Here is a 19,379-nt window from a genome sequence, read left to right as displayed (position 1 = left end):
AGCCCAGACTTTCTTTTCCCCAGCCACTTCGTCCAGCTCTTCCCGGGGGATCCCGAGGCATTCCCTGGCCAGCCGGGAGACATAGTCTTCCCAACGTGTCCTGGGTCTTCCCCGTGGCCTCCTACCGGTTGGACGTGCCCTGAACACTTCCCTAGGGAGGCGTTCGGGTGGCATCCTGACCAGATGCCCGAGCCACCTCATCTGGCTCCTCTCGATGTGGAGGAGCAGCGGCTTTACTTTGAGCTCCCCCCGGATGGCAGAGCTTCTCACCCTATCTCTAACAGAGAGCCCCGCCACCCGGCAGAGGAAACTCATTTTGGCCGCTTGTACCCGTTATCGTGCCCTTTCGGTCATAACCCAAAGCTCATTACCGTAGGTGAGGATGGGAACGTAGATCGACCAGTAAATTGAGAGCTTTGCCTTTCGGCTCAGCTCTATCTTCACCACAACGGATCGATACAGCGTCCACATTACTGAAGATGCCGCACTGATCCGCCTGTCGATCTCACGATCCACTCTTCCCCCACTCGTGAACAAGACTCCTAGGTACTTGAACTCCTCCACTTCGGGCAGGGTCTCCTCCCCAACCCGGAGATGGCATTCCACCCTTTTCCGGGCGAGAACCATGGACTCTGACTTGGAGGTGCTGATTCTCATCACAGTCGCTTCACACTTGGCTGTGGATCGATCCAGTGAAAGCTGAAGATCCTGGCCAGATGAAGCCATCAGGACCACATCATCTGCAAAAAGCAGAGACCTAATCCTGCAGCCACCAAACCGGATCCCCTCAACGCCTTGACTGCGCCTACAAATTCTGTCCATAAAAGTTATGAACAGAATCGGTGACAAAGGGCAGCCTTGGCGGAGTCCAACCCTCACTGGAAACGTGTCCGACTTACTGCCGGCAATGCGGACCAAGCTCTGACACTGATCGTACAAGGAGCGGACCGCCACAATCCGATACCCCATACTCTCTGAGCACTCTCCACAGGACTTCCCGAGGGACACGGTCGAATGCCTTCTCCAAGTCCACAAAGCACATGTAGACTGGTTGGGCAAACTCCCATGCACCCTCAAGGACCCTGCTGAGAGTATAGAGCTGGTCAACAGTTCCACGACCAGGACGAAAACCACACTGTTCCTCCTGAATCCGAGGTCCGACTATCCGAGTGTTTTTATTGAATACCTTTAATCATGTTTGTGTTAACAGTGTTAACAATGTTAACAATTCACGTTTGTTTTTCCAAACAAACATTTAGCCGCAATAATATGGACCTGAGTCGTATATAAACGCAACACTTTTGTTTTTGCTCCCATTTTTCATACGTTCAACTCAAAGATCCAAAACTTTTACACAAAAGACCCATTCCTCTCAAATGTTGTTCACAAATCTGTCTAAATCTGTGTTGGTGAGCATTTCTTCTTTGCCAAGATAATCCATCCCACCTCACAGGCATCTCAAGCCTTAGGCTGCCCATAATAAAAGGCCACTCTGAAATGTGCAGTTTTATGACAAAGCACAATGTCATAGATGATTTTAGGGAGCATTCGCTTGTCATGCTGACTGCAGGAATGTCCACCAGAGTTGTTGTCCGTGAATTGAATGTTCATTTCTTTACCATAAGCCGTCTCCAAAGGCATTTCATAGAATTTGGCAATATTGGACAGACCACGCGTAACCACACCAGCCCATGATCTCCACATCCGGCAGGTGCACATCCATGATCGTCTGAGACCAGCCACCCGGGCAGCTGCTGCAACAGTTGGTTTGCATAACCAAATAATTTCTGCACAAACTGTGAAAAACCATCTATGGGAAGTTCATCTGCATGCTCGTCCTCCTCATCGGGGTCTCGACCAGACTGCAGTTGGTCGTCGTAACCGACTTGAGTGGACAAGTTGTCACATTTGATGGCGTCTTGCATGTTGGAGAGGTGTTCTCTTCACGGATTAATCCCGGTTTTCACTGTTCAGGTATTCATGGTGGGGGTAGGGTATGGGCAGGCGTATGTTATGGAAAACGAACGCAAGTGCATTTTATTGATGGCAATATTTGAGTGGAATAGGTATTTTGTGTATATAGTCAAAGTGTTAGCTCTGAGTTCAACTCATGAAAAATGGGAGCAAAAACAAAAGTGTTGCATTTAAAAATGTGTTCAGTATAATTACTTTTATCATAATCCATTCATTAATTTTTGCTTCTGTTTATATGCATTGGCGAGCTGGAGCCTATTTCAGCTGTCTATGGGCAAAAGGCATGGACTGGTTGGCCTTTCATCAAAGAGCAGACAAAAAAATTAAAAAATCACACTCATGTTCACATCTTTGGACAACAAAGACAACCTGCATGTTTTTGGACTGTGGGAGGAGGTGCAAACCACACCATCATTGTGCTGCCCTGCAGATAAATGGGAATTGTAAATTTTTTTGGAATTTTGCCCAACATTTACAATCATTATGAGAGACAGGATTGTAAAGGTGATAAAAAAGATGATAAAAAAACGCTAGGTACTAATTTTTTTATTTTTATTTTTTTAAATTGTAGTTTGTGTACATGTACATACAGACCAAACATCACAGAGTCTCAAATAATAAGGTTTAAACCTAAATGTGTTAACCTTATTTGGGGATTACTTTGAATTATATTCAAAACCCTGAACTCTTAAAAGTTTCTAGGGACAATGCATACCTTGATATAAACTATATAAATACTGTATATACAAATTAACTCAATGTTGCTGTAATTTCATTGTCAGAACAGTGAGAAGGCTTAAAAATGACGAGGGTTAGTTTATTGCTTTTCCAAAAAACTGTTAAGTTAAAATAAGTGTTTATGGTAGGAAAACCAGTAAATGGGTTCTAGTTTTTCCTTTTCACTGTATGCATATTTCATGATTTTTATCACAAACAATAATATTTAAATCGAACTAACTAAAGTGCTTTCAAACAACCCAGCAGCCCAACATGTAGTGAAATTGTTCATACGACTCAGGCAGGGAAAACATTGAGAAGAGTCTTGTAACCTAAAATGTGATATGTAACATGGCATTTTACACAACTTTTATCTGGTAAAAATAGGTAAATGTAGTGTCCACAATTTAATTGATATCTGTTGATGATTTTTTACACTTTGTGATACAAATCAAATCGCCAAAAACAAGACAGTCAAAACAAAAATCCAATACATTTCCCTGTTTTTGCTCTGTCAGATACCATTGACCTTATTGAGTGAATTGTTACTCCCTTGTTTTGTACCCATTTGAGCCCTCATGGCGTCCTCAACAGCATCTGTCAAGGACAGCTTGTCTTCTGCTTCATTCTCTCTGTGATAAAAATAGTTGAAATTGGAGACAATTACAGGAACAGGTAGAGCGATGGTCAGTACGCCAGCAATGGCGCACAAGGTGCCGACCATTTTACCCCCCAGGGTGATAGGGCACATGTCTCCGTAGCCTACAGTAGTCATAGTTACCACTGCCCACCAAAATCCATCCGGTATGCTGACAAACTGTGTGTTAGGCTCATCTACTTCAGCAAAGTATATAGCGCTGGAGAAAAGGATGACTCCAATAAAGAGGAAGAAGATGAGTAAGCCAAGTTCACGCATGCTAGCCTTGAGGGTCTGTCCCAGAATCTGCAAACCCTTGGAGTGGCGCGAGAGTTTAAAAATACGAAAGACTCTGACCAGACGGATAATCCGTAGAATGGCCAACGACATATTCTGTCCAGAACTCTCTTCTGTCTTTGTGACCAGTTCTGTCACCACAGTGACAAAATACGGAATGATGGATATGATATCAATAATGTTCATGAGATTGTGGAAAAAATCTCTTTTGCTTGGACAGACCAAAAATCTTATAAGTAGTTCAAAGAAGAACCAGGCAATGCAGGCAGTCTCAATAATGAAGAATGGGTCCGAGAAAATAGTGGGTAAGAAACTAGGCGTCGTCATAGAAGTGTAAGCTCTGGATAGGTTGACTGGCTTTGTAGCCGTGGACACGACAACGTCAGTGTCATCTCTGAATTCTGGCAGTGTTTCCACGCAGAAAATAATGATGGATATAACTATAACTAGTACGGAGACCAATGCAACACCCCGGGCTGCATTGGAGCTTTCTGGATACTCAAACAACAGCCAAAATTGTCTATAGATATCATTATTAGGCAGTGGGATATCAACATCCTTAATGAATCCTTCTTCTTCCCTAAACTGCTCCATGGCTTCATTTCCAAGCTCATAAAATATGATTTCATCTGTAAATACATCCAGAGGCACATTTGCAGGACGTCTGACCTTACCCCCGGACTGGTAGTAATACAAGATCCCATCAAAACTGGGTCGGTTCCGATCAAAGAAATACTCGTTCCTCATTGGATCAAAGTAGTCCATTCTCTTCTGAGGGTCTCCAAGAAGCGTATCAGGAAACTGGTCTAATGTTTTTAGCTGTGTCTCAAAGCGAAGACCGGCAATGTTAATAATAACTTTCTGGTCTCCGTCGTCCAGCCCTCTTTTATCGACAAAAAGGTCCTCACAGCACTCCTTAGCAAGTTGGCTGAAGATGGTCTCACTTTCCTTGGTGCCCTCACTGTTTAGCAGCAACTTCCAATTGGAGATCATACTGGCACGACTACTTCTTCCCTCTAAGCTCGGACTTAGCATTGGGGAATGGAGTACTTCCAGTGTCTGTATAAATGGGAGGGGTGTCGACGAGGTGGAATCCCACATACATGAGGGAACAGGACTCGGGTGGGATGGCGGGGCGTAAAATTGCGGTGTACGCAGAAGGTAGTTTTCGCCTGGGATGTTGTGCTCTGGGGGTACGTCCACAGTAAGCGCTGTGGTCTCATCAGCATCAGAGTCCACCTCATCATCAAGGCCGACTTCAAGGTCATCCAGGCTCCCAAAGTCTACCAGGGCCACATCCATGGCTCTGGTTCAGCAAAAGCCGGTCTGTAGGACCCAGGATAAAACCACTGTATGAACGTGGATAAAAGGCTCAGTCAGCAGATACCAACTGCTTGGCACCACAGCAAGGACTGTCTTCTGTTTTCTGTCCCACACCTGCAGATTGACAGAGACAATACTGTACTTAGTCTCCAGAAAATAACCTGAGAACAAAGGGAACATCCATCCATCCATTTTCTACCGCTAGTCCCTTTTGGGTATGCGGAGGGGCTGGAGCCTGACCCAGCTGCGGAAGGCTCGGGCGGAAGGCAGCGTACACCTTGGACAAGTTTCCACCTCATGGCAGGGACAACACAGATAGACAGACAACATTCACACTCACATTCACAAGCTAATTTAGTATCGGCAATAAACCCATCCCCAAGTGCATGTCTTTGGAGGTGGGAGGAAGCCGGAGTAGCCGGGAGGAGAACATGCAAAACTCCACACAGAAAGATCCAGAGCCCAGGAATCGAACCCTAATTGTGAGGCACGAGCACTAACCACTGTCTCTTATCTCATGACTTCTTATGTACAATATTTAAAAGCCAAGACAAGGTGCCAAAAGAAATATGTGATAAGTGAGGAGGCAAGTAGGAATAAAAAAATAAAGAAAACAATAACTTGCTACTTCTTTCTCCAGTCTGTTATTGATTCTATTGTCATTCTAACTGTTAGAAAAGCAACATAAAACAAACTAAGACCTAGGTTGTTTGTTTAGCTAGCACTTTTAAAGGAGAATGTGGTAGTGCGAGGACAACGGGATTGCGTATACATTAGTGCTTAATGTGTATGGGCCCCGCTTGATACCATGAATGCTATTCTGCACTATGATCTATAAAATCTTTGTGTTTACTAAAAGGGAGGGTCCATCATTTAAGTGTGTGCAGCTTTTTACAAATATCATTATAATACCTCATGCATTACTAGATGTTACGACCTAAGTTTGTTTATTTAAAGCCCTCACCTAAAACCAGAGCCAGTAATGCCGGTCTTGCCAGAAGATGGGCAAGATAGAGACACTAAGAAAGAGAGAATGTCCAGCTGAGCGAAAAAAAATAAATAGGATAGCATTAAAATTGTAGGGGAGACAGACTGGTGTTGAGGAACTGGGTGGCATGACTGCAAAATAAAGCAGCAAAAAACTAGACAGACAGGATGATAACACAGCAGCAACAAGAGATGGGCTGTGTTTAGTCAGGAAAAGATCACAATAGCCTGCATGTGTTAGAGAAAGAACAAGAAAAAATATGTTTTGTTCTCTTGAAGGTAACGGTGCCTATGGAGCACCAAATATGTTGTTAAATCTGTTGATTATGCAATCAAGGTTAGGCATCTGACCTCTTTAAAACACTTGTAGAATAATGTTTTTGTTATTATATTTCACGATAAAGTAAAATATAGTTCACTGCTTTGACTGTGGAAACTTACTAATTATTTGTTAGTGCACCCACAAGGTTATCAGACATAGCTTGTAAAATTGATTTGAAATATTTTCAAATGTTTCTAAATTAACTCTATTTTTATGCATTGTGAATAAGAATGTATCACCCTTTTCCACCAAAAGTTTAGAAACTTTAAGTTCCTGGAACCTTTAGTTCCTAGAACTAGAGGTTCCTGTAGACTTGTGAAAAACACTAATTAGTGGGACTATCTTGTGTTTTACTCAGCTGTAGTCTTTAAGCTAGTATGCAGTATAATGCTGTTAATAAATTTTTACAAACTTCATTTTGAAATGCAAAGCGCCGAGATGTGGACATACTTTTTAAACCTACAGTACGTATAGAGGAATATTCAGTATTTAGCCGGCTTTCAAAGCGGCGAGGCAAGCTGCTCACTGGGACTTCGACATAGTTGTTTAAAGATAAATGTGAAATGAAGGACAAGGGAAATAAAGGTAAATTACATCAAATATTAACTATTTACTTTGTTACATGCCGTAAAAGTAGTCGGTGACACGCCATTTGTGTAGTTATTCGTATAACCTGAGTGAACCGAATGCAAATGCTAACGCTAAATCTGATACGTTTATGTTGTCGCTGTATATTGTTATTTACAACTGAAATGGATCATAAGGAATCACCTGACCCTCATGAATTTATCATTTACTCAGGGGACGACTTTCTGACTGCAGGATACTTTGGACAAAAGCTTGACTTTTTATACAAAATCCGGTACGTTTTGTTTTTAAATCATATAATTTTTGTATATTATCGCTTTGTGTTTCATTTACTTACACTTTAGTAAAATAAATATGACCTAATGTCTGTTTATTTTCATGGTATCAGTGCAGAAATATATTGTAACCAGGGCCGTTGCTAGGAATTCTGGGCCCCCTGAAAGAGTATTAGCGTGGGCCCCTGTAGCCCATTTATTGCCACCTTCAATATTCTTGTTTGTAGTGTTCTTGACGGTGCCTGGTGAAATACACCAATTTGTTTACTTTTATTTACTAAATGACTGCACAAGTAGGCTAATGGTCTCGGTCACCCTGAGTAGTGATACACTCTCACTATTCTTAGAAAACGTTTTTAATGCCCTTGGACCCTGCTCTGCTGCTCCTGCTCCTGGCCTTCTTCTCAACTCTTTTCTGGTGTCCGGACTTGTGCTTTTTGGTGGGCATCCTAACCCTGCTGGAGTTCGCCCGCACTCACTTAATTTTGATGAGGAAGAACCATGGAAAGAACGTGCGCTGTGGACCAATGTTACTCCTAATTTTTCATGTCCATCCATTCATCCATTTTCTACTGCTTGTCCCTGTCGGGGTCGCGGGGGTGCTGGAGCCTATCCCAGCTGCACTAATGCATCTGAGCAAACGCAGAAACTCCCTGAGCATTCTTTGGACCGCATCTGAGCAACATCAGACACGTACCAGCATCACACACAGCTGTCCCAAACCTGACATCATAACAAGTTAAATATACAACATAAAGTAGCAAGAAACACGTCAATAATGAATAAAGCAAAACATGTTTTAGACTAAAAATCACTCCATATTCTCTACTGCTCGCTAGTGTTACCATATCTGAGTTACTGTGTAGAAATATGGGGAAATAATTACAAAAGTACACTTCATTCACTAACGGTGTTACAAAAAAGATCAGTTAGACTAATACATAATGTTGGATATAGAGAACATACAAACCCTTTATTTATTGAATCAAAGATACCGAAATTCCACGATATAGTGAATTTGCAAACAGCTAAAATTATACACAAAGCAAACTATAACCTGCTACCCAAGAATATACAACAATTCTTCTCAAAAAAAGAGGATAAATATAATCTCAGAGAAAAATGTAATATAAAACATGTGTATGCACGTACAACACTTAAGACCTTCAGTATATCTGTATGTGGAATTAAATTATGGAATGGATTAAGCAAAGCAATCAAACAATGTACTAATATGATCCACTTCAAGAAACTCTTCAAACTTAAAGTGTTTACAAAGTCCAAAGAAGAAGAACCATGAAAAACATTCTGAATTTATTTCATCCATCTATTCTTTCATTCTCAAAATAATCTTACTTATCTCATCATATGAAATGTAACCTACTTCACCAATTATTATTATTATTATTTTTTAAATTGTGATTACTTATGGAGCATATTGTGAATAAATTGAGAACAGGAAGTGAACAAAAGTTTCAGCAACTGTTATGTAAAGAAAAGGGGTAGGATTAAATAAGCTATGCTTCTTCCTACTCCTTTTCGAACATGTTGAAAAGAGAAACTGGAAATTGTGATGTATCATGTTGTATGCTTGCATGTTCGAAATGAACTCCAACTCCAACTCAAACTCAAACTCAAATGTGTTAATTTAATAATGCATTACGTACACTATACATTACCTTTTGCACTATATTAATTTATATTATTATGTGTTGTCAACTTTGTACTTTTTTATGTCATTGCCTGAAATAAATAAATAAATGAAAACAATAATAATAATCAAAATAATGACAGATGTTTTTTTTGTTTTGGTGTGATGACGGCAGAAAGTGACCGTTTCTGCTTGATAGTACTTTGTTGCTGACCTCCTCCTTGTCCTCCTTGAAACTCCTCGGCTGGCACGTCATTGTTTTATCTATTGTGACCACTTGTTGATATGGTACAGGATAAATTGTTATGTGTTTATTTTGTTTAGAGTTGAGGTTGGATTTGTATTTTGTGCGCTGCATAGATTTCCCATGCATGGAGGACACGTGGGAGCAGTGCGCAATTGTGCAGGCGCACAACTTAGAGAAAACATTGGTGTGGACCTAAAAAAATTTTAGGAAGAGGGTTATTGAAATTAATAAAATTTGAATATTGTATGACTTGTGGCTTTGCTTTAATTCAGATTAATTTATATATAGTATACATATATATGGTAACTGTGGAAGTTTCCCTCCTCGGGGTTCCTCGGACCACCAAACATCTCCACACGAGCCCAGATCAGGGTTACAACACTGTTTTATTTTTCTCAATAGCGTCTCTCATGTGCTTTTCAGCAATTGTCTTTTGTGCTGTCTCTCTCTCTCTCATGCGCGTGCTCTCGCTCCAGCTTCCACCACCTCTCTCCTCTCCGGCTGCTGCCTTTTAACAGAGCGACAGGTGATTAGATAGATAGATAGATAGATAGATAGATAGATGGATAGATAGATAGATAGATAGATAGATAGATAGATAGATAGATAGATAGATAGATAGATAGATAGATAGATAGATAGTACTTTATTGATTCCTTCAGGAGAGTTCCCTTAGGAAAAATAAAATAATAAGATAAGCAGGCCCAGGTGGACCATCTACGCACCTGTCGCTGATCTCGAAGCCGGTCCTGGCACACCCCGCTTCGCTGCAGGTCCGCAGGCCACGCCCCCCTCCACAGTAACACTTTAGTATGGGGAAAATATCCTACCACTAATTAGTTGCTTATTAACATGTAAATTAGTAACATATTGGCTCTTAATTAGTCATTATTAAGTATTTATTAATGCCTTATTCTGCATGGCCTTATTATACAACCAGTACGCCATTAACTGAGAGTCTTCCCTCAATAACCTCAGAATTATTGCTTATTAGTAACCCTAACCCTAACCCTTATTTGTTCCCCTAGTGTCCAAATAACTCTAAACTAAGTATGTTAATAAGCAACTAATTAATGGTAGAATATGTTCCCCATACTAAAGTGTTACCATATATATATATATATATATATATATATATATATATATATATATATATATATATATATATATATATATATATATATATATATATATATATATATATATATATATATATATATATATATATATATATATATATATATATATTCTCTATACATATATTAGTTATATTATATTATATTAGTTTAGTGACTGCATAATCATTTTGTCATAAAGGCTGCTAGGGGCAATGTGTAGGCAATGTAGAGGGCTGTGGGCCCTTAGAATTGTCATCACCTTTCCCACACAAATCTACAGGAACTTAAAGTTCCTGACCTTTTGGTGGAAAAGGGCCTAATGTGTGCATGATAGTGCATAATACAATATGAACCTGTTCTGGGTATTTTGCATGATCCCTTTATTACATTTTATCTCTCACTATTTAAGACTCTTGCATCATTAGAGTGCCACTGTCTTTTTTTTGGCAAGAGCAAGGGTCATACTGTACATGATCAAATGTCAAATTCGTGTTGCACAAATCACCATGCCATACTTCTTGGTCCACACACCGTAAAACACATTTGTGCGCAGAGCCATGCAAGGAAGCTGGCACTACAATGTAACAAGAACATGCCTGAGCCGCCCGAGCAGACTTCTTGTCAACAGTATCTAATGCTAATAATGTCTTTATTTGTAAACTTCGTATTCAAATCTTTGCCAGTTTGTGAATAAAGAGCATTGACGGTTGACAATTAGAGTTTACCAGACAATAATGCATTGCTGTGGCAGGGAGGATAATTCTGTTTTTAAGGAAATGCGGCGTGACCTTGACTTGTGGTTGTACAGCTTAAACGAGAGGTGTCACATGGGGCCCATGTGAACGCCTGGCGCTCTGTCTATTTTAGCCATTCTATTATTAAGCAGCAAGTCAATGAAGGACAAGCCCATGCAACAAGAACTTGACCTGCATGAGATGCTGTGAGTACATAAACATATAGGAAATCCATACGTACATAACGTGGAGTCCGCTCCAGAAAAAAATGGTATTGCATGTTGCTGTGAGAAACCTCACATTTTTGTGACTTTTGACTTCACCAGATGTGTGTAAACATGAACAGATGTTCAGCCAGATCTAGCTTAGCTACCAACCAAATCTTCCACATTAGATCAGATCTAATCTCATTATGTGTGCAACTTGATATATACTGTATATATTGCATTAATATGAACTCCATCCATCCATCCATCTTCTTCCGCTTATCCGAGGTCGGGTCGCGGGGGCAGCAGCCTAAGCAGGGAAGCCCAGACTTTCCTCTCCCCAGCCACTTCGTCCAGCTCCTCCCGGGGGATCCCGAGGCGTTCCCAGGCCAGCCGGGAGACATAGTCTTCCCAACGTGTCCTGGGTCTTCCCCGTGGCCTCCTACCGGTTGGACGTGCCCTAAACACCTCCCTAGGGAGGCGTTCGGGTGGCATCCTGACCAGATGCCCGAACCACCTCATCTGGCTCTTCTCGATGTGGAGGAGCAGCGGCTTTACTTTGAGCTCCCCCCGGATGGCAGAGCTTCTCACCCTATCTCTAAGGCAGAGCCCCGCCACCCGGCGGAGGAAACTCATTTCGGCCGCCTGTACCCGTGATCTTGTCCTTTCGGTCATAACCCAAAGCTCATGACCATAGGTGAGGATGGGAATGTAGATCGACCGGTAAATTGAGAGCTTTGCCTTCAGGCTCAGCTCCTTCTTCACCACAACGGATCGATACAGCGTCCGCATTACTGAAGATGCCGCACCGATCCGCCTGTCGATCTCACGATCCACTCTTCCCCCACTCGTGAACAAGACTCCTAGGTACTTGAACTCCTCCACTTGGGGCAGAGTCTCCTCCCCAACCCGGAGATGGCACTCCACCCTTTTCCGGGCGAGAACCATGGACTCGGACTTGGAGGTGCTGATTCTCATCCCAGTCGCTTCACACTCGGCTGCGAACCGATCCAGCGAGAGCTGAAGATCCTGGCCGGATGAAGCCATCAGGACCACATCATCCGCAAAAAGCAGAGACCTAATCCTGCAGCCACCAAACCGGATCCCCTCAACGCCTTGACTGCGCCTAGAAATTCTATCCATAAAAGTTATGAACAGAATCGGTGACAAAGGGCAGCCTTGGCGGAGTCCAACCCTCACTGGAAACATGTCCGACTTACTGCCGGCAATGCGGACCAAGCTCTGACACTGATCGTACAGGGAGCGGACCGCCACAATCAGACAGTCCGATACCCCATACTCTCTGAGCACTCCCCACAGGACCTCCCGAGGGACACGGTCGAATGCCTTCTCCAAGTCCACAAAGCACATGTAGACTGGTTGGGCAAACTCCCATGCACCCTCAAGGATCCTGCCGAGAGTATAGAGCTGGTCCACAGTTCCACGACCAGGACGAAAACCACACTGTTCCTCCTGAATCCGAGGTTCGACTATCCGGCGTAGCCTCCTCTCCAGTACACCCGAATAAGCCTTACCGGGAATTAATATGAACTGTAAAGTATAAATCACCTAAAATAGTAATAGCACATTTACTTACATAGTAACTGTCTCTTTTAATGCTATAATAAATTATAGGGATTGCATTGGCTGATCCAATAACTTTAAGGGTGAAGAAATGAAGTACTTAGTTTGAGTTAATGTTGCACTGGAGTATGCATTGCAGGCCTAATAATAACTTGACATGCAATTTTAGCACACTTGTTAAAAATCATACATCCATTTTCTACTGCTTGTCCCTTTCCGGGTCGCGGGGGGTACACTTCTGTTTCAGATGATCTGTTCAAAGAACTCCGGCTTATTAGTGATTCCCAGTGCCCAAAAAGAGTCTGCGGGCTATAGAGCATTTTCTATTCGGGCCCCAGTACTCTGGAATGCCCTCCCGGTAACAGTTAGAGATGGGGGGGTGGGGTGGGGGGGGGGGGGGTCCGGTGGCCATGGATGAAGTGCTGGCTGTCCAGAGTCGGGACCCGGGGTGGACCGCTCGCCTGTGCATCGGTTGGGGACATCTCTGCGCTGCTGAGACCCGTCTCTGCTCGGGATGGTTTCCTGCTGGCCCCACTATGGACTGGACTCTCACTATTATGTTGGATCCACTATGGACTGGACTTTCACAATACTATGTCAGACCCACTCGACATACATTGCTTTCGGTCTCCCCTGGTGGGGGGGGGGGGGGTCCTCTCCAAGGTTTCTCATAATCATTCACATCGACGTCCCACTGTAGTGAGTTATGTGGGCTCTGTACCGCGGATGTCGTTGTGGCTTGTGCAGCCCTTTGAGACACTTGTGATTTAGGGCTATATAAATAAACATTGATTGATTGATTGAGATGTTTGTAGCTTCACATATTTAGGTAGTTACATTTTCTTTAGCGGTGCATTATCGTCTCAAAACTATTTAAACCTTGTAAATATTACTGTATTCATTTACAAAGTTTGTAAAATTGTATTTGTTTGCAGAGAAACAAAACACAAACAATTTGTATTTTCTCCAAACTCCTAATATTACATATTAATATTCTAACTGGCCATCTATTTGAAGTTTGCGTGTTCATGTTAAATAAAAAAAATTTAATTTACAGTGGCAGGTGATTGGGAGGTAGAGTATGTTTAGGTTCCTGCTCTTGGGTGGACATTGTTTTGGTAGAGCTGATATTTTTGGATGTAATTTTCCGGATTAATGCTGGCTGAGCAGCATGGTGCCATAAGCCGAGGGATCTCTTCTCTCAGATCAACACAGATGCCAGCGAGCCATCATGTGCAGACACGTACAAAACATATCTACCCATCCCCCCGCCCCCATTTTTCTTACTGCTTTGGCATGTTTTTTGGATGCCATCACTTTATAAAACATCTGGCAACACTATGGTTAATTTTGTGAGAGCAAGCATACCTTGGGTTTTGACATTGTGGATTATGCAGCCAGGGCAGCCCATCCCATGAACACTCTGTGTGTTGTTTGCTGTCAAAGTTCAATAATAAGGTTGCTTGAATCAAATAAGGAATGTGTAACACTACCTAGGCTTCACCCCCTTGCAAAGATGCAACATAGTTAATTCCATGGGGTAGCAGCAAACCCAGCATGGAACATTTCATTGTTCACTCAACAATGATGTCCTAACTTCTTCAAAACCTACTCTAATGCGATTAGCACCAACATTTGGGAACCAGAAAAAGGAGATAGAAGAAAGATTTAGCATGCTTTTGCCTATTTGTGGCAGCACTGGACAAAGTTATGTATCAGTCTCACTTTTGCATCTCATAACACATAACTGGTGCTTTCAAGGAACCTTGATTAAAGTTCGAAACAGAGGTATCATACTTTTTAAAGTCAGGGGAGGCTAAACCCTCAGTAGATATACTAATAATCGTAATTGTATACATTACACAACATATACGATTCTACACCATTTTTAATCTATTCTTGTTTTTTATTCTTAAACCGTCACTTTTTTGGCTCGGCATAACTTCATCCCTGTTCATCCAATATACACCGTTTTAACTTCATAATGTTTAACCCATTCAGGACTCTTTGGGACTTTTTCAACAATTTTCTAAAAATTCCCAGATTTCCCAGTTTCTCGGGAAATCTTTCCCATTTAAAATGAATGGGTATTATTTTTTACTTCCACAATGTCCACGTTTTTCAATTGATTCAAACCATTCCAATTTCAACACATTCCACTTATCCTGGTGATTGAAACTAGAAAATTTCCAGGTTCTAAAACATTCCAGAAATTCCCAGACTTCTCGGTTTTCCAAAACCCTATTCCAACCCTTTTTCCTTTCAGTTTTACCGTCCACATTTCTTAACCAATTTCAACCATTGCACCACCAAAACATTTAACTTATTCAGGACATCAAACGTATCTATTTTATTTTTCCTGAAGGTTTCCAAGTTTTCCCGAAATTCTAGGAATACCCATTTTTAATTACAAAGTTTTACTAAGTTAATATTTCTCAGTCGATTCAGAAAATTATGGCACAGAACCATTCATCATATCCAGGGCCATTGTGCTATTATCCATAATTTAAACATTTCCAGAAATTCCAGAATTTTCAGGAAATTCCCATTCAGATGAATGGACAATTTTCCAAATTCCAAAATTACTGAATTTCTCAACTGTTTCAAACCAATCCACCTTTAAACATTTTGAAAATTCAAATGAACAATTTTCCAGGTAACAATTTTTTTTTTCCAAATCCCTATCATCACCCTTTGTTATTTTGGTTTCACCGTCCACATTTTTTCCCAACAATTCCACAATCCAAACATACCACTTAGTCAGGACACCAAAGTTACCCTTTTTTTTCTTTCTTTTAAATTCCCGTTTTTCCAAACTCCAGGAATTTCCAAATTACCAATTTGTTATTGCAAAGTGTTGATATGTCAGTAGTTCTCTACCGATTCAAAACATTCTAACACCAACCCTTTCTTCTCGTGAAGAGGGGGGCGGCATATCTCAGTTGGTAGAGTGGCCGTGCCAGCAACTTGGGGGTTCCAGGTTCGATCCCCGCTTCCGCCATCCTAGTCACTGCCGTTGTGTCTTTGGGAAAGACACTTTACCCACCTGCTCCCAGTGCCACCCACACTGGTTTAAAGGTAACTTAGATATTGGGTTTCACTATGTAAAGCGCTTTGAGTCACTGGAAAAAAGCGCTAAATAAATATAATTCACTTCACTTCACTAATTGCTGGACTCAAAAAACGTTTTTGTTTATTACCAAATTGCCATTCAATTGAATGGACAAGCTGTCCAAATTCCAATTCTCAAATTTCTCAAACCATTCAACCCTCAACACATTCCACTCATTCTGGACAATTTTAAACTACCACTTTTCTAAGTTCCCCCAACATTTCTGGTATTCATGGAATTCTGTAACACTAATTCTCAATTAAAAAGTGTTGTCCCAACATTTTTCAACCGATTCAACACCAACCAATTAAGTTTATTCAGGACATTCATGCTATTTATCATCTTCAGAAAATTACCACTTTCTCCAGAAATTCCCAAATTCCCAGGAAATTCCCATTGAAAGGAATGGGAATATTTTCTTTGTTTTACGTGGGCTTAAAATGGAACGAGCAAAAAATTATCTTGACAAAACACTTCAAGTTAGTTAAAGGCCTACTGAAACCCACTACTACCGACCACGCAGTCTGATAGTTTATATATCAATAATGAAATCTTAACATTGCAACACATGCCAATACGGCCGGGTTAACTTATAAAGTGCAATTTTAAATTTCCCTCGAAATATCCGGCTGAAAACGTCTAGGTATGATGACGTTTGCACGTGACGTCACGGGTTAAAGCAGACATTTTGGAACAGCACGGTGGCCAGCTTAAGTCGTCTGTTTTCACCACATAATTCCACAGTATTCTGGACATCTGTGTTGGTGAATCTTTTGCAATTTGTTTAATGGACAATGAAGACAGCAAAGAAGAAAGCTGTAGGTGGGATCGGTGTATTAGCAGCTGGCTGCAGCAACACAACCAGGAAGACTTTGAGTTGGATAGCAGACGCGCTACCCGACGCTAGCCGCCGAGCGCACCGATGATTGGGTGAAGTCCTTCGTCGCGCCGTCGATCGCTGGGACGCAGGTGAGCACGGGTGGTGATGAGCAGATGAGGGCTGGCGTAGGTGGAGAGCTAATGTTTTTAGCATAGCTCTGTCGAGGTCCCATAGCTAAGTTAGCTTCAATGGCGTCGTTAGCAACAGCATTGCTAGGCTTCGCCAGGCTGGACAGCATTAACCGTGTGGTTACAGGTCCAGGGTTTGGTTCGGTGTCTCCTGATAGTAGAAGTAATAATATTATTGTTGATCTTCTGTCTATCCTACCAGTCAGGGGCTTATTTCTTCTGTTTCTATCCGCAGTTAAGCACAATGCTATCACGTTAGCTCCGAAGCTAAAGTGCTTCACCGATGTATTGTCGTAGAGATAAAAGTCACTGTGAAGGTCCATTTCGCGTTCTCGACTCTCATTTTCAAGAGGATATAGTATCCGAGGTGGTTTAAAATACAAATCCGTGATCCACAATAGAAAAAGGAGAAAGTGTGGAATCCAATGAGCCCTTGTACCTAAGTTACGGTCAGAGCGAAAAAAGATACACCCTGGCGTCCTGCACTGCACTCTAATCCTTCACTCTCACTTTCCTCATCCACAAATCTTTCATCCTCACTCAAATTAATGGGGTAATCGTAGCTTTCTCGGTCTGAATCGCTCTCACTGCTGGTGTAAACAAGGAGGAAATGTGAGGAGCCTTTCAACCTGTGATGTCACGCTACTTCCGGTACAGGCAAGGCTTTTTTAATCAGCGACCAAAAGTTGCGAACGTTATCATCGATGTTCTCTACTAAATCCTTTCAGCAAAAATATGGCAATATCGCGAAATGATCAAGTATGACACATAGAATGGATCTGCTATCCCCGTTTGAATAAGAAAATCTCATTTCAGTAGGCCTTTAAATTCTGAAGGAAAAAATTGGTGGAGTTTCAAAAACACCATGAAGAACACAATCAACTTCGACTTCATCTCAGTGTATCTACAAAGCAATTAAACTTTAAGTCACAGCCCGTGTAGGATTGAACAAAAAACTAAATAAAGCATAAAAAAATTATTCTATTTTTTCACTACCTCATTTGTTATTTCCACTGTTCACTTTCTTTCAATTTGCAGAGAAGACAATCATTTTCACAGAACCATATCAATTTGCAGCATTTTAAGTGTGTATTTTACTCCTGTTTGTTTTAAAGTCCCGCTTTACTGTGTACCTCTTGCTCTGTATACTTGCTCACCCTGGTATAAACTATTTGCTTGCCTAACATAATTGCTATTGCGACATCCAGTGGAAAAATTTAGAATAGCAGTTTCTATAATTTAAAAATGCAGCTAAATTTTACACTTAGCAAACTAGCCTCGCGGGCTAGATTGAACCTGTTCACGGGACTGATCCGGCCCACATGTTTGAAATCCCTTGAAGTGACCAGCAGAATGATCAGTCGCATTTCCTTTCGCTCCCGCTGTAGCATACAATCAAAGGCTCATTTGATTCCACACTTTCTCCTTTTTCTATTGTGGATCACGGATTTGTATTTTAAACCACCTCGGATACTATATCCTCTTGAAAATGAGAGTCGAGAACGCGAAATGGACAATCACAGTGATTTGTATCTCCTCGGTAATACATCGGCGAAGCACTTTAGCTACGGAGCTAACGTGATAACCTTGTGCCTGACTGCAGATCAAAACAGAAGAAACAAGCCCCTGACTGGAAGGATATGTGATGGGACACAAGTAGGGGATTTTATTGTTCATGTTTTATTGCCATGCATGTTTTATAGTGTTTTATTGCTGCGGATTTTAATTGCATGTTTTTATACTTTAGAATTTGATTGTATTTTTAATTGCATATTTTTACATTTTAGAATTTGTCTTTTTTATTGCATGTTTTTATACTTTAGAATTTGATTGTATTTTTAATTGCATGTTTTTATACTTCGGAATTTGATTGTATTTTTAATTGCATGATTTTACACCTTGTGGACTTTGCTGGCATTTTAAGACTCGCCCCTTTTAGCTTGTTGCCCCTGACAACCAAAGTGCCCAATCAAACGGCACCTGAAATTAGACGCACCTGTGGAACATTAAGACTGCACATTTAAAAGGTCCGCAGCAGGAGAAGGGGGAGGGAGGAGGAGCAGCAGGAGAGCGACAGCAGGAGGAAGCGACCGGCTTTGCCGAGAGCGACCGGGGGGACGCGTGCGCGCGCGCAGGCTGGGAAGGAACCCCCAGACTACACAGCCGACCCCGCAGGCTACCGGAGTGAACCCCAAGACGCCCACAACACGCAGGGGCTAGTGATGGGTTGATGAGGCCTCATGAAGCGTTTCGACACATTGCAAAACTGTATTGATACTGTGTCGATACTGTGTCACTAAATACTGACATCTGCTGGACATTAAAAATCCCTACAGGCAACCTATGGACCGACTCAACTGACACTGATTTTATGACTTAGTATATACAATAATATAAACCAAGTCATTGTATTTCATTTAGGATTATTTCATATCTTCATTTAAATAAAAACATATTTTTATCTTTTTTAGATACAGTCAAATAATGTGAACATGTATCATGACTAGGATGGTAGAAGGTGGGGATTGAACCCCAGTAACCGATTGCTGGCACGGCCACGCTACCAACTTCGCCACGCCGTCATTCCTGTACCTTCTCT

At 41.6% G+C, this 19,379-nt stretch overlaps 1 protein-coding gene across 1 annotated transcript in view; it reads right to left on the bottom strand.

Moving 5' to 3' along the window:
- Positions 1-2,078: 2,078 nt before the first annotated feature.
- Positions 2,079-19,379, bottom strand: part of kcna10a (potassium voltage-gated channel, shaker-related subfamily, member 10a) — a 38,193-nt gene continuing 20,892 nt past the window's right edge. The window contains exon 2 of the mRNA XM_062053843.1: positions 2,079-5,062. Within this exon, the coding sequence (XP_061909827.1) occupies positions 3,206-4,927 (1,722 nt within the window). The 5' untranslated portion in view covers positions 4,928-5,062 and the 3' untranslated portion in view covers positions 2,079-3,205. The remainder of the gene's footprint in view (positions 5,063-19,379) is intronic.

Source organism: Entelurus aequoreus, linkage group LG07, assembly GCF_033978785.1.
Source record: "Entelurus aequoreus isolate RoL-2023_Sb linkage group LG07, RoL_Eaeq_v1.1, whole genome shotgun sequence".
NCBI classification, from domain to species: Eukaryota; Metazoa; Chordata; class Actinopteri; order Syngnathiformes; family Syngnathidae; genus Entelurus; species Entelurus aequoreus.
Note: the sequence above shows the minus strand (reverse complement) of the source record. Positions and strands in the feature narration are given on the sequence as shown.